The sequence below is a fragment of the Myotis davidii genome, unplaced genomic scaffold (assembly GCF_000327345.1).
Source record: "Myotis davidii unplaced genomic scaffold, ASM32734v1 scaffold58, whole genome shotgun sequence".
In the NCBI taxonomy this organism is placed as follows: Eukaryota; Metazoa; Chordata; class Mammalia; order Chiroptera; family Vespertilionidae; genus Myotis; species Myotis davidii.
This window is the reverse complement of record NW_006289754.1, coordinates 360,098-376,782: the sequence shown is the minus strand read 5'-3', so window position 1 is coordinate 376,782 and position 16,685 is coordinate 360,098. Positions and strand designations below refer to the sequence as shown.

General features: G+C 38.5%; 2 protein-coding genes across 2 annotated transcripts in view; both read left to right on the top strand.

The window, feature by feature from the left end:
• The first annotated feature begins 10,202 nt into the window (after nt 1-10,202).
• Nucleotides 10,203-11,162, top strand: LOC102767863 (olfactory receptor 51G1). Its single transcript, XM_015563023.1, is given in 1 exon segment — nt 10,203-11,162. A coding segment is annotated over 1 exon segment (960 nt).
• Nucleotides 11,163-11,227: 65 nt separating this feature from the next.
• Nucleotides 11,228-16,685, top strand: part of LOC102767587 (olfactory receptor 51G2) — a 6,407-nt gene continuing 949 nt past the window's right edge. Inside the window, exons 1-3 of the mRNA XM_006762369.1 lie at nt 11,228-11,286; nt 14,612-14,846; nt 16,059-16,109. Of these exons, the coding sequence (XP_006762432.1) occupies nt 11,228-11,286; nt 14,612-14,846; nt 16,059-16,109 (345 nt within the window). The remainder of the gene's footprint in view (nt 11,287-14,611; nt 14,847-16,058; nt 16,110-16,685) is intronic.

Here is a 16,685-nt window from a genome sequence, read left to right as displayed (position 1 = left end):
ACTAATATTAACAGCTAATAGTATTTCTGAAAAGATGCACAACTTGCATTTGAGTCAGGAATATACCAGATTGGAATGTTCTGCTTATTGTAGGATGTTTTGCGACCCATGAACAAAATTCCAGTAGTTCACCCAGACTCTTGGCAATGGTAGAAACCCTTTTCAAACCTTGTCTCATATTCTGTCCATGCTCATACAATCATAGAACGGCAAATATGTTGATGGAATTTATGTTACTGAACAACATTTGCATTTCTCAAACAACTCAAATGTGCAGTAATCTCTCTCTTTGGTAAACATGTATGCATTTATCTTTCTACTACACGTTTTTTAAATAACAATCAGTTTCAACTCTACTAACTATCTTTAATTTTGTCTAAACATATTTTGTGTTACTTTTTCTAATTTCTTAAAACACATTAACTTTTATTTAATTAAAACATTTAAAGGTAACAATTAGACACTTTTGAGAATGAATAGGGCTACAAAAATAAATATAATTATAGTAACATTCATAATTGTACATATTTCATAATTCAATGTATACATATTTCATAATTATACATGCATTTATGTAATATATACATAAAATATATATTAATTGGCAAAATGTTTTAGTTTATTGATTGGTTAGTAAAACAGTTTTAAACAAAATATATTTTCAAATATAAAATTTCCTCTAAAAAATAAAGCAATCTATAGACCATTTATAAGCTCTGATTTTAAGCTTTGGGTTAGCAAATAATTTACATTTGCTAAAAACATCAAAACTAAATATTTGGTATTCCAATGTTTAGATAGTTTGATTAAAGTTATCTAACCTACTTTGAACAAAACACATTTAAAAATGTAGAGACTGTTTTTTCTGGGAAGCAGATGGTAAGACAGAGTTAGTATGTGAAGAATTTAAATTTGTAAAAGAGGCAAAAACCACTGCCTAAGGGGAAGCATTGGACCATGTTCACAGATAACGAAGTCTCTGCCAGGCCAAATGGGGACTCAAGAGCAAATATTGCTTTACGGAGGAGTCCCCTGCTGATCAGAAAGGGCCGAATACTTATACCACTGTTTGCTCACTGATTATTGGGTCACCCCAAGAAATTATTCTTCAGGTGGGATCTGCAAAATATGTGTTCACTTCAGTCACCAAATTAGTCTGGTTTACCAAGCATTCCTTCAGAAGCTCATATTTCTTTAAAACCTGATTGAAGGTAATGAGCAGAAGAGAAAGTTTGTAGCATAATGCTAAAGTTTTCACATTTTTAAATTAAATATCAGCTTTGTCTCAAACTTTCCTAGTCCAGTCACTCTAAATATATATGCAAAGAAAAGAGACTAGAAGAATTGCCTGACTATAATCATTAATTATGTTTAAACTATAACCAATTCCAAGTAGAAAAAGTTTATTGATTTCATAAGAACATTGTTCTTACCACATTATTGTACTGTGATAAAATATGCATTTATATCATCTCTACATTTAAAAGATGTATTTCTATTGTTGAACTTCTTAGCCGAACTCAGAATAGCATTCACAACAAGGCCAGATATTTTACAGAATGAAATCTGGACAAAATAAATGTTTAAAAGCTTTAATTTGAGTCATACATTGGAATAAATAATTATCTTATATAACTAATTGATTTTTGGAGTGACATCAGCATCATGGTGACAGAAACTGTCTCTCACTTGTCCTTCTCCCGCAAAATGAAGCATTCATCCATGAACAAACATGCCTCTGCGGTAGCTATGGGATCCAGCACCATATGCCAAGGGACTCAGGAGAGGTCACACCCACCTGTGCTTTGGGTAATAGGCAGATAGACCTCAGTACTGGCTGTGGTTTCCAGCTCCAGCCTCTATTGGCCTTGGTCTGCTACCTTCTGGAAAACACTGGCTGGGGCAGTCACCCACAGACAAGAGAAGTTTATATTTCCAGAGGAGAAGCTCCAATACTCCACGAGAGCAAAAAAATAAAATGAGTTTAGATGAATGGAAGTTAGAAGAGCAGCTTGACTGTGTCTGCACCACCCCTCCCCAAGGCAGCAAAGTCCAGGGCTAAGCAAGGACTTCTTTTTTGTTGTTTAATCCTCACCTGAGGACATTTTCCCATTGACTTTTAGAAAGAGTAGAAGGGAGAGAGAGAAACATCGATGTGAGAGAAAGAACACATGGATTGGTTGCCTCCTGCACCTGCAACCAAGGTACGTTCCCTTGAATGGAATCAAACCCGGGACCCTTCAGTCTGCAGGCCAACACTCTGTCCACTGAGCCAAACAGGTTAGGGCATAACAAGAACTTCTTAGCCCTTGATTTCTCCTGCAAGTGAAAGGAAAATCAGGTGATGAGTACTACACTTTCACAACTGTGCAGCATGCTGCCAAAGAGACTCATTTATCTTATAGCATCCAGAGTACTGAATCAGAATCTCCATGACTGGAGAGGAGGAAGGGATGAGTAGAGGGGAAGATTAAATTCTCAGAGGGCATTAAGGGACATTGTGGACTGTGTTGTGAATTTCATCAGGAAGTCCTCCCATGAGCCAATAGGAAAGCATCACTTGCAGAATCAATGACAACAAAAGCAAAAATTAAGAAATGATCAAGCCAAAAAGCTTCTGCTCAACAAAAGAAACAAGTAGCATAATGAGAAGGCAGCCTACCTAATGAGAGAAAATATTTCCAAACTATATATCTGATAAAATGTTAATATCTAAAATACGTACAACTCTATAACAAAAGCCAAATGACCTGCTTTTAAAAATGGGCAGAGGAACTGCATAATAATTTTCCAAGAAGAGATGCAAAATCTCAGAGGGAAGGCAGGAGTGGGTGAGTGGGTGGGTGGGAAGAGACCAACCAAAGAACTTGTCTGCATATATGCATAACCCATGGACACAGACAATTGAGTGGTAAAGGCCTGAGGTAGGGGGCCAGGGCAAGCTAGAAGAAGTCAATGAGGGGAAATGGAAGTCATAGCCAATACTTTCAACAATATTTTAAAAAGATAATACAAAACAAAAAACAAATGGCCAAAAGGTAATGAAAAGATGTTCAACATCACCCCGTAACCCGAATTTTAGCTTGCAACTCAAAGCAATAAATCCGCCGAGAGACCGCTCATATCTGGAAAAATTCGTTAGTTCGGGACTCTCGTAAGTCAAGGCCCCCTGTATATAAAAGGGTAATATGCAAATTGTTCCCGCGGGAGTTCAACCGGAAGTTCGATCACTCACTATGATATGTGCTGACCACCAGGGGGCGGTGTGGATCAAAGGAAGGCAGCAGCTGGGAAAGGAAGGCCCCGGCCAAGAGCCGAAAGGCCCTGATCAGCCCTGATCACCGGCCATGCCTAGGGACCCTACCCATGCATGAATTTCGTGCACCAGGCCTGGTTAGGGAAATAAAAACAATGAGATATAATCTTATACCTGTTAGAATGACTGTCATAAAAAATCACGAGAGAGCAGGTGCTGGCAAAGATGTGGGAGAAAAGGAAATCCTTGTGCACTGTTTGTGGGAATATAAATTGATGAAGCCACTATGGAAAACAGTATGGAAGTTCCTCAAAAAATTAAAAATAGAGCTATAATATGACCCAATGATTTCATTTCTGGGTATATATCTAAAAGAGATATATAAAAGGATATCAAAGACACATCTGTGCTCTTAAGTCAAGGCCCCACTGTACATAAAAGGGTAATATCCAAATTGTTCCCTCGGGAGTTCAACCGGGAGTCCGATCATTCACTATGATATGTGCTGACCACCAAGGGGTGGTGTGGATCAAAGGAAGGCAGCAGTTAGGAGAGGAAGGCCCTGGCCAACAGCCAAAAGGCCCTGATCAGCCCTGATCACCAGCCATGCCTAGGGAACCTACCCATGCATGAATTTTGTGCACCAGGCCTGGTTAGGTAAATAAAAACAATGAGATATAATCTTATACTTGTTAGAATGACTGTCATAAAAAATTAAGAGAGAGCAGGTGCTGGCAAAGATGTGGAAAAAAAGGGAATCCTTGTGCACTGTTTGTGGGAATATAAATTGATGAAGCCACTATGGAAAACATTATGGAAGTTCCTCAGAAAATTAAAAATAGAGCTATAATATGACCCAGTGATTTCATTTCTGGGTATATAGCTAAAAGAGATATATAAAAGGATATCAAAGATACATCTGTGCTCCAGTATTCATTGCAGCATTATTCACAATAGCCAAAATATGGAAAAAACCTAAGTACCTATCAATAGATAAATGAATAAGGAATGTGGTATATCCATATACAATAGAATATTATTCAGCCATGAAAATGAGAGAAATCCTGCCACTTGTGACAATGTGGATGGACACTGAGGGTGTTATGTTAAGATCTCAATAAAGCTAAAAAATAAATAAAAATCATCAGATTGAAAAAAACTGATTTTCTTTCTGAAGCATCTGAGCAATGGCTTAAAATGAACATAATTTATCTTCTGCTAATGGAGCCAACACCTTAACAATTATCTTTTCCCTTTTCACAATGACTGGAAAAATTTCAAAAAAAGGAAAACACAATCCATTTGAATGAAGTTATTTAATCTACATGAAAAATCGTGAATATAAAACATAAAACCTATCTTTAGTGGCTATGTATGCTAAATTATTACCTTCAGATACCATGTTCTTAAGAGAATTCACACATTTTTTAAGTGGGTGCTAATTTTTTTCTTCTGGTCATCATGTGATCAATTTTATTAATTTTGCCAACATAGCAGTGGCACATATTGACAAAAATTTTGCTTAAGTTATAAGTTCACTATCAAATTTCCTAAGAAACAGAATAGAGAATTTAAAGTATGAGCTTTCATGTCCTAACTGGTTTGGCTCAGTGGATAGACCGTTGGCCTGAAGACTGAAAGGTACCAGGTTTGATTCCGGCCAAGGGCATGTACCTTGGTTGTGGGCACATCCCCAGTAGGAGGTGTGCAGGAGGCAGCTGATTGATGTTTCTCTCTCATTGATGTCTCTAACTCTCTATCTCTCTCCCTTCCTCTCTGTAAAAAATCAATAAAATATATTTTAAAAAATATTTAAAGTATGAGCTTTCATTTTTTATTCATTGGCTTATTAAAATATAAAATCACCAAACAATGAAATGAATTATATGTTTATAATAAATGATTAACACTAAACATTCATTAGTCTTTATTCCCTGAGCATTTTGTTGTTGTTGTTCATGTAATCAAGTTATTTCCTATTGATCCCAGGCTACTGGCAGCTCAGTGATTTCATTCATTTCATAGTCTTTGGCACGAGAAGCATCACAAGTGGTTGGTTTAAAAAAGAAAAAAAGAGCACCTGGAAGGGTAGCATTGCCAAATATATCTCCCACCACCAATTGAACCTGGGAACGTTAACTTTATCTACCTGCTTGTATACTAGTGAATTTTATTTTAACAGTGACCCCACCTGCTGTCTTTGCAGCTTTACTGATATTGCATTGGATATGGTCAAGGAGAGAAATGAGACAATACCAGTCATCTATCAGATTTAGATATGTGTTAAAATAGGGTCTGTGTTCACTGCACACATATCTCATAAGTCATTAAACTGCAGCAGAAACTTGAAGCACAAAGAAAAGATCTAGCTACCCATCCTGGCAGATTTTAATATAGTTACATATAACACTTGTGGTAAAATGACAAAGATAGGACAGATTCCAAACTATTTGGGAAACCAATACAGTAAGTGTAAATTAGGCTCATTCTTGGCAAACTAGAATCATGGTCACTTTCCTGATTATTTTAAAATGGTGTTTACTGAGAATCCATTAAGTATCAGTTATTCTGTTCAGATATTTCAAAATGGTTTAAATTGATTCTGGAAGAACTCTCAATATAGATATTGGTAATTAAAATGGGTTGACAAACCTTTTGAAGGTCTTAAATGAGCATTTTGGAGTACAACCTTCTGAATTATGACCCAGACCATATGTGTGCTAGGGAGAAAACACAAGTAATGGTTAATGGGAATTAATAACCCTATAGTTAAGACTCAGGGTCATCATTCTTCCTAAATGCAAACCAAATTACACTCTAAAAATGCCTAATAGTACCAGGGACTGTGTAAAAAAAGGAGGGGAGAGGCTCCCTTTTTAAGATACAGGGAAATAATCTTTCTAAGAGATTAACTGACATGTCCTAGAGTGCATAGTCACATTGGTACAAAGTACCAGAGACAAGATTGGAATCAGCTTTATTTTTATCTGAATCTGAATTTTAAAAAAAATGCTCTCTCATAATATTGCTTTTCAGGCCTAGTGAGGTCTTTCTTATCCAGTTTCAGAAATTGAAATCCATAAATATAAGCATCCCAACACCTTTATTCCTCCACATACTGCATGGGAATTTCTCAGCCTCCCAGGACTTCCATCCTCAGCTAAGGGCCTTGAGAACGCCGCAGGGGATTCTCCGCCTCCAAGGCCCCTGGAGAGAAGCTGCTGGACTCTTCAAAAAGACCCTGTGTTTTCAGCAGAGAATATTGTTGTAGCTGAGTTCCGACTGAGAAGAATATGCACTCCAAGCCCCTATCTCTGCAGCTGTTGGTGCTCAGGTATGTATTGTAAGAATCACAGAGAACAGTCAGGAACAGCAGGATAGCTGGGGCACCTCTAACCTGGACTATACACTGAGCTCTCAGTTAGCTAGTTGCTTATTCCCCCACAGCAAATTAGTCAAGAGAGTTTTGAATGGCAGATGAACTGGGGATAGGAGACCTGTGGGTTAAGCTCTACTTTATCCCTGTGTGTGATTTTGTAAGGAGACTTAACCTGAAGTGCTGGACACACAATACAGTATACAGATGATGTATTATAGAATTGTACACCTGAAACCTATATAATTTTATTAACCATTGTCACTCCAATAAATTGAGGTGTGTGTGTGTGTGTGTGTGTTTCAGTCATCTTAATCATTCGGTTTAATCCTTGCTGCTTCTCATCTCTTTTTTCAACATTTGGAGCATTAGCGTGTGTGTGTGTGTATGTGTGTGTGTGTTTAAGTCATCTTAATCATTGGGTTTAATCCTTGCTGCTGCTTCTCATCTCTTTTTTCATCATTTGGAGTATTAGTATAAATTGGAGCTGAAGGGAGGATCAAGAAAATATGATAACTTCTAGTGGAGAAATCAGCTGACACTTTCTCTGATTCATTATTCTGTAAGTGAGTGCCTTTGAGAAGATCCTTACTGTATTAGGATCAGGATAACTTCTAGTGGAGAAATCAGCTGACACTTTCTCTGATTCATTATTCTGTAGGTGAGTGCCTTTGAGAAGATCCTTACTGCATTTCATTTCATTCATCCATCCATGCATTTATTCAGCATACTGTATTAGGTTCCAAACCTGTGCAAGGGTTGCAGGACTCTAGTAATACAGCAATGCCATCTCTCCAGTGCTGCTCGACTTCCTTCGATGTTTTCCTGCATCCCCCTACCTGGCACACTTGCCTCTTATTCATACCCAAAATATAACATACAGGGAATGTATTCAGAAGAAGGATAATAACCAGGACAGGATATTATGCGTGTAGCTCCTCACTAAGCAGGCATAATGATCCTTTTCTGTCTGGAGATATGAGTGAAATAAATGACCACTACATGTTTCTTCTCTTTCACAAATTCCCTGAAATGACTCAGTGTGAGATGCATAGAAACCAGCTTTACTGTATGTAAGTCTGATGGCAGAAAAGCCACACATCTCCCTCTAATTGATGGGAAATTTTGCATCTCCCCTTAATTGATGGAAACATTTCCCTTCTTTGTTTTTTACAATTTTTCTCTCAATATTAGAGTGAGATTGCATTGTTGCCTCTGCCACCCACAGCATGCTCTCCAAATCCTAAAACATTCTTTTTCCTTCACCGACCGTCTTCTTTCCAAGTCTCCACTTGTCTCCATTTCACCACTTTCCTAGATGCCCCTCTTTATATCCATTCCGTTTCTACTTTGGAATCATAAAACCAGAGGGGCTTTATTCTTATATTAATTATTGTATTACTATTATTACTTGTTTTGATTTGAAGTATGAATGGCAAAAGGTGGTTATGGATTTTTCTTCTTTTATTTTTTTTATCCCTAGCCCTTCAATGTCCCTCTACCTTAATGAGAGAAAAAAAGAGAAGCCTTATATAAAATGTATATTTATTTTTTTAATTTACTTTAGAGAGGGAGAGGTAGAGAGATAGAAACATCAATGATGAGAGAGAATCATTGATTGGCTGCCTCCTAGAGGCCCCACACTGGACTGAGCCCCCACCCCGGACATGTGCCCTGACTGGACATTGAACCCATGACCTCCTGGTTTATGAGTCAATGCTCAACCACTTAGCTACAGTGGCTGGGCTATTGTTACCCCCTTTTTGTCCATCTAGTGTTATGCACATAATGGAAATGGTTACCCATAGGTGTGCCAAGGTATAAAAATTATAGTGTGGGTTTTTTAAATTACTTTTTAATTGCCTGACTTTTGTAAGAAGGAATAAATATGATGTAGGTCCTACATTGTAGGATAATAATACAGGCTTTGAAGTATGCTGTCAGGGTTTGAATTCCAGCCTCAACACTTACTTTCTCTATAACCATACCAAGGTCTTTTCACCTCTTTGTGCCACCATTTTCTCACTTGTAATATGCTTCTTAGAATAGAACTTATCTCCTATGAAGGCTATGAGAGTAGAAAGCCATAATGTACATTAGGCACTTAGTAAAGAATCAGAAACACAACAGATTAAATAAATATTAGCTATTCTGAGCTTTTTATGCATGTGATGAAAATATACTAGTCACACCATATTTCTTTTTATAGACGCATTATGGTATGGCTTGCAATAAATGCAGTTGAATTAAAGTTCCAAAGCAGGAGGAAAGGAATGTCCCGGTGAGTAACAGGGACAGACCAATACTTGTGTGTCTTATTGATCCAAGTCCCAAAGGCATAGCTCACTCTGAGACCCTGAAGATTTCATTTCCTCATTATAAGCTTAAGATTAGAGGCTTTTCCTGTGTATTTTAGGTTTCACTTGGATATTTCTGTTTCAGATCCGGTGCATACCATGCCCATGTCTACATCTAGCCCCAGCTTAACCACTCTCATGTTGAGGACACGTATCTCTGCTGATACCAATCAGAACTAAGCCCCAAAGTACCCTTTTCTAGAATTTTTTTCCAGAAACCCCGCTTCTTCCCAGGCATTTCTCAGTCCCAGATTTCAGATTTGCTCATCACCACCTCCCTCCTGAGCCACCAGAGGCTTTCATGTACATTCAAGAAGGGCATCGCTCTGGTCACAAGTCACAAGTTCAGGGAGTTCAGCAAACATTTACTCAGTACTTCCTTTGCACTCCCTGCAGGCCAGGCATTGTGGAATAAAACACAATCTCCAGCTAAAATATAAATACATCTTGAAGGCACATGATATGCACCTGATCAATTATGAAAAACTGTGTGTAGTGCCAGTTCCCCACATATGTGAGACAGATTCTGAATGCTCTACTGATTGAATTGGAGATTCTTTTTTCAGGGAGGAAGACATGAAAAAAGTTTCATCTGAGATTACTTCACTGAACCACTAAGAGTCCAACACTGGTGAACATACCACCTTAAGGGTAAGCCACATGGTGCCCATGAGCTATAGAATCTGAATAAAGAGGGACTTTAGTTAATAACAATATTGGTTCAATAATTTTAACAAATATACCATACTAATGTAGATGTTAATAATTAAAGAGACTGGGTTCAGGGTATATGGGAACTCACTGTACTATTTCTCAATTTTTCTGTGAATTGAAAATTGTTCTGAAAAGTAAATATATATATTTTATTGATTAAGGTGTTACATATGTGTCCTTATCCCCCCATTGCCCCCCCACCTCCCCCACTTTCCCTCTGAGGTTTGATGGTCTGATCAATGCTTCTCTGTCTCTGGATCTGTTTAGGTTTATCAGTTTATGTTGTTCATTATATTCCACTGGAGAGCACTATGCCAACTAAATATATTTTTAAAAAGCCCTCCAGAAAGTCCCCTTCCTAGGCCCCCCAGAAAAGGCTAATAGATCAGGTCCCCCAATTATTTCCCATTTCATTTGCAGACCCTGACTCTCTGGGCCCTGTCACTCTCCAGGAATCTCATTCTGTATTGCAGATCGATGAATCCAAGATTGCAAAGCCATGATAATCCTTTATAATAGCAGCCTCCAAAAAGCCACTTTCTTCCTGACAGGCTTCCAAGGTCTGGAAGATCTCCATGGCTGGATCTCTATTCCCTTCTGCTTCATCTATTTGACAGTTATCACAGGAAACCTTACCATCCTCCATGTCATCCGCACTGATGTCACTCTCCATGAACCCATGTACTATTTCTTGGCCATGCTGGCTCTCACAGACTTGGGCCTTTGCCTTTCTACACTGCCCACTGTGCTGGGCATCTTCTGGTTTGATGCCAGAGAGATTGGTATTCCTGCCTGCTTCACTCAGCTGTTCTTCATTCATACCTTGTCTTTAGTGGAGTCTTCAGTTCTATTGTCCATGTCCATTGACCGCTATGTGGCCATCTGCAACCCCTTGCGTTACTCCACAGTCTTGACACCTGCTCGAATTGTCAAGATGGGGCTGATCTCGGTGCTTAGAAGCGCCTTACTCATCCTCCCCCTGCCATTCCTCCTGAAGCGCTTCCAGTACTGACGCTCCCATGTGCTGGCTCATGCCTATTGTCTGCACCTGGAGATCATGAAACTGGCCTGCTCTAGCATCATTGTCAATCACATCTATGGGCTCTTTGTGGTGGCCTGCACCGTGGGTATAGACTCGCTGCTCATCTTCCTCTCCTACACCCTTATCCTCCGTACTGTACTAAGCATTGCCTCCCGCCTGGAGCGACTTCGGGCTCTCAACACCTGTGTCTCCCATATGTGTGCAGTGCTACTCTTCTACATCCCCATGATCGGCTTGTCTCTTGTGCACCGCTTTGGTGAACATCTGCCCCACATGGTTCACCTCCTCATGTCTTATGTGTATCTGCTGGTACCACCTCTCATGAACCCCATTGTCTACAGCATCAAGACTAAGCAAATCCGCCAACGCATCGCTAAGAAGTTTGAGTTCATAAAATCCCTTAGGTGTTTTCAGTAGGGTTAGGTTAGGGTAAAGGGACAAAGTTTGTGGCATATAGCTCATAAGTATTTTTGGTTTTAGCTATGTCGTGGCAAAATAACGAACTCCAATTATCAAGAAAAAAGCTGATTGACAATACAACGTAATGCCTGTGCGACCTTATAAAAATTACCTTCCTCTCTGTTCCTTTGGTTTCTTCAAATGCAAAATAAATATGGAAATAACTGCAATACCTTTCATTTAGTGATATTTTTAAGATTAAATGAGATAATTCATGCAAATTTCTAATGCTGCCTAACACATATCAAATCTCAACAAATATTTAGACTTTCTGCTGTTTAGACTTTCCAAATTCTAGTTTCCCCACATGTACAACTGAGACTTCTTTATTGCAGTAATAGAAATAGAGATGTAAAATAGCATGGAACATTCTTGAGAACTATATACTTGAGGCACCAGGTAAATGTAGATGGGAACAATTTTACTCACACTACAACTAGAATGTGTGTGTGTGTGTGTGTGGCGGGGGGGAGGGGGTTATTAACTATTTTTTTCGAAATCGTCTGTCTTCCTCATAAAATTCTACCAATTAATGATTATGGAAAATTTGTAATAACAAAAAAACCCACAATGCTGAAATAAAAACACACACAGTAATTTTAGCTTCAATTCTTCCAGCCTAATCCAATAGTATTTTCATTGCCAGCCGTGGGCAAACTACGGCCCGCGGGCCGGATCCAGCCCGTTTGAAATGAATAAAACTATTGAGAAAAAAGACCGTACCCTTTTATGTAATGATGTTTACTTTGAATTTATATTAGTTCACACAAACACTCCATCCATGCTTTTGTTCCTGCCCTCCGGTCCAGTTTAAGAACCCATTGTGGCCCTCGAGTCAAAAAGTTTGCCCACCCCTGGATTAGAATGTGGCTCATTTTCATTCCTTCCTAGTTCTGTCTCTTCTCAAGGAACCGTCTTTGTGTATGAGATATTCCCTTACATCTTTTCTCTTCCAACCTTGTTTCTTTTCTCCACTGTTTTCTTGGCTAGAAGACATGGGCTTTATCTTTCCCACTTCATATCCTGTTTTTCCCTTACTGAAGCTTCATAGCTAAGATTTAAAGCACATAGAATTGTCTTCCATAAATAGGATCAAATTCTATGTCCCTTCTAATCAATGCTGTTGAAAGATTAATCCAGTCTCTCTCTCTCTCTCTCTCTCTCTCTCTCTCTCTCTCTCTCTCTCCCTCTCTCCCTATCTTTACGTCTCTCTCTCTCTCTTTGTCTCTATATTTCTTTCTTTTCATAACAGCTGAGATTTAAAAAAAATTTTCTGCAAGAGCACATCTAATACTACCTATCTTTTGTCAGTGCTTGGACTCATATGCTGTAAATAAATATTACTTGTGAGTAGGAGGAGTATTATTTATAAAACATTTTCTAAATATATAAAAACTGATAGGATATACCAGTATACATAGACAGATGTTATGAGCTGAATTACATCCTTCCATGAAAACGGGTTGAAGTTCCAACCCTTAATACTTCTAAATGTTTTTGGAGGTAAGGCCTATAAAAAGGTGATTAAATGAAAATGAGGCCATTAGGCTGGGCCCAAATCCATTATGTCTGGTGTCCTTATAAGAAGAAGAGCCCAACCAGCATTGCTCAGTGGTTGAGTGCTGACCTATGAACCAAAGATCACAGTTCCATTCCCAGTCAGGACACATTGACCGCGTTGTGGGCTCAATCCCCATTGGTAGGTGTGCAAGAGGCAGCCAGTCAATGATTCTCTCTAATCATTAATGCTTCTAACTCTCTCTCTCTCTCTCTCTCTCTCTCTCTCTCTCTCCCTCTCTCGCTCTCCCTCTCCCTCTCCCTCTCCCTCTCCTTCTCTGAAATCAATGAAAAAAATATATCTATGCATATATATATAATTTATTTTTTTTGAAGAGAGAGACACCAGTGGTACTGATGCATAGAGGAAAGACCAGGTAAGGACACAGTGAGAAGGTGGCCCCTGCAAGCAAAGGAGAAAAGCCTCAGAAGAAACCTGCCAACATCTTGATCTTGGACTTCCAGCCTACAGAAATTCAAGAAAATAAATTTCTGTTGTTAAAGCCACCCATTCTGTGGTATTTTGTAACTGTAGTGCTATCAATCTAATATTTAAAAAATCTAATATAAGAGGTAACTGTACTTTGGAATGAATTCCAGGCTAAAACTGAAGGTAAATTTTTAATTATAGAGGAAATAGAAAATTCTGAAATCAGAGTTGAAAACAAATCATTAATAAAAGGATAACTTAAAAATAAATAAATAAATAAATAATAAAAAGATACATGAAATTCCTAAACTTTTGTGGTTGTCACAAATGTCAGTTTCCGATTTTGTAAGGATGCGGCCCAGAGACCTGCATGCTAACAAGCATCCCAGGTTCTGATCCTGCTTATCTGGGCACTATGACTTGAATAATACTGCTTCATAACACTCAAATGTGTATATATACATGCTCAACCAGAGATTAATGGAATGTGGCCAGAAGAGGATGCGCAACGCAGTCCAAAGGACCCAGTTAAACCAATGAATTGGAATAATCTCTTACAGTTGGATTGGGAATTCTAGGGCATCCCTTACTAGTTATACCTTTATAATCCCAAAAGGGATCCAATAAGCTGGATACTAATAACCTGGGAAATGAAAACACTGAAATGGCCCTTAAATCCTCCCTCCATGATGTCTTTCCATCAGGTTTCAGAATCCAAAAATAGGTGATTAACTCTTCATATCTCCGTTTTAACATGTATTTACTTCACTATTTATCAGACACTGTACTAGGAACATTGCAAAAGAAATAGCATGAGACCTTAGTAAAACCGTTCAAGTTAATATTATTCATTAACTTGAATTTTGTATTTACTATCCTTCCCAAGGGTTTATGTTGCCCACAAGTTATGAGAATAGATTAATTTCTCCAATTAGAAACACAGGGGTTAAGATTTCCAAAAATTTGGACTGACTTCTTGCTTTCTCTTTGGTGATAGGAAAAGCATTAATTAAAAAGCTCTTTTAAATGTTGCATATGGTTATATATACCCAGCATGCACACTGTCACATCCAATGTGCATAAACTATACAGTTATGATATGTCAAACAGAAAAAAACAATCAATAGCACCCACTCTGCTTCCCTGAAGTTGTAGAGGTTGTTTAAAACTTTTACCAGATCCTTCAGCTGTAGCTACAAGTACATAGCATCTTTGGGGCCCCCCTTCTAGACATTTCACATGATTATTCTCTTCTCCTCTCTTTCCTCTATCCCCAAGGTCCGAGATAATGAAGTTGAGGGAGACAGACAGAGTAGGGAATTGATGAAAGATCCTTAAAAGGTTCTCAATGGGGACCTCAGGTAGTTGCATAAAAATGAGGGATTTAAGCATTCACCCTCCAGTCTCTTCATATCCCTAGAACCAGAGTCTCTCGTTTTAGGCTTCCTTCTTCCCCGTGTAAGGCCTGCAGTCTCTGGATGCAGCTGTGGTGTGTGAAGAGTCAAAATAGTAGGCAGGTACTTGATGCTGAGTTGTGGAACCAAGAAGAGGTCCCAGAAGGCTCAGCCAGAGCTCTGGAGCGAGAAAGGAGAGAAAAGGCCTTGAGGCACAAGAAAGGCTATAGCGGGTACCTGCCCAACGTGGAGACTGCTATAGTCAGAGATTGCTGACGTCATGGGATCCCAGGTCTCATTTTAGAACTAGCTGAGAAAGAAGACAACAGCCTTCTCACATCTCTTCACAGCTTGGATTTGTTAACCTAAGTGTTTCCAAATTTTCAGAATGTGCCTTGGAGCTCTAGAGATTAAAGTCTGAATCCCAGCTCTGCCACTGATTGGCTGAATGATTTTAGGCACATCATCAAATTTTCTAAGGCTCTCTCTCCTCATTTGCAAATTGAGGTAATAATATTAACTTGAAAGGTTTTACTAAGGTCTCATGCTATTTCTTTTGCAATGTTCCTAGTACAGTGTCTGATAAATAGTGAATGTTCATCAGATATTATAGTTCTTTCTCACCACTCTACTTCATTTGCATGTCAAAAAAATTTCTTCTGCTTGGGATTTAGGAGTTAGATTGTTAACCACTATGTAGTTTGACTGTTCTTACTAAGCCCTTGATTTTGCTAATTTCTGTTAGGTGACAGTGAAATGTCATCAGTGTGAGAAGAAAGTATAATCGTGTTTAGAGACTGGAATCTAAAGAAAAATTAGATCTCGGTTCAAATTTCATTGTGGCCATTTACTATGTCTTTGATCTTGTAAATATTATTTTTTTCTAGGCCTCTGTTTCCTCATCTATAATATTATAATATTAATAGAACTTCATTCACAGAATTATTTTAAGTAGATAAAACATGGGCCAAGTTGGCAACAGCTAATTAAATAAAATTTGACTCTTATTCATGCATTTTTTTAAAAATTGCTGAGCACATATGCAGACCAGGGCACATCTAAGCACTGTCTTTAAAGAAGTAAACAAAGCAAAACCCCTGCTCACTTTGAACTCATATTAGAGTGGGATTATTAATTGGGAGTAAAATGATCACTGCTCTGGAAGTCAGGAGACTTAAATCAGTATATGGCCTCTGTCTAGTGGCTGTCCCCTTCTGAGCCCTTTTTCCTCATCTGTAGAAAAATGAGCCCTACCAGCATCATTGCCTTTTGTTTCTGTGGACTCTGCTTTTTGATTGGCAGTGTGCCCATGGTTGATGGTGTTTCAGTCTCTCCTCCCACTTATGTTCACATCAGATGATTCCTAAACTTCTAGAAAATGCCACTTACTGACTGATGTAAGGATCAGAGCTTTGATTTCTTCCTCCAGCCATCAAGAATAACTATACAGACAGCCATTCACATACTCTTCAGTTCTCTCTGGAATTCTGTGGGCTGAGTAGCATTTATGCTCTATCTGGATTAAACTAGGCTTCTATAGCAGGAAGACCAGAGAAAAGGGTGAGTGAAGAATTTGTCTCTGTCTAAGGTTAACAATTATATGTGGCTGAGAAAGAAAGGAAGAAAAAGAGAGAGGGAGAGAGGAAGGTAGGGAAAAGTAAATAGCAAAGGAAGTAAGGTAAAATAAGGGACAGGAAGAGAAGTTAAAGAAAATGTGGAATGTTAGTGACAATCTTTGCAGAAAACATACATGTGAGAAAAAATTAATTAAAGGCCTTCTCATAAGGGGTAGGCAACGTTAAGTATAACTAATGGGAATAATAAAGAAGTTCAAACCTCTTAACCAGAAGGAGCAAGGAGAAAAAACTTTAAAGAAAATAATTTTTCTATAAAAATGTTGAGAAGGAAACATGGTCCAGAAGGAAATGGCTCTTTGGAAGAGCTGTACAGTTCTAATATTCTTTTTCTTTTTAAATCTGTTTCCAGGCACAGTCACTAGGTTTTTCTCAATTCATTTCAGAAATTGAGAGGGAATCCAAGACCACTTCCCTCCACACACAATGACATTGGGATCCCTGGCAAATGGCAAGCATCCCCTCC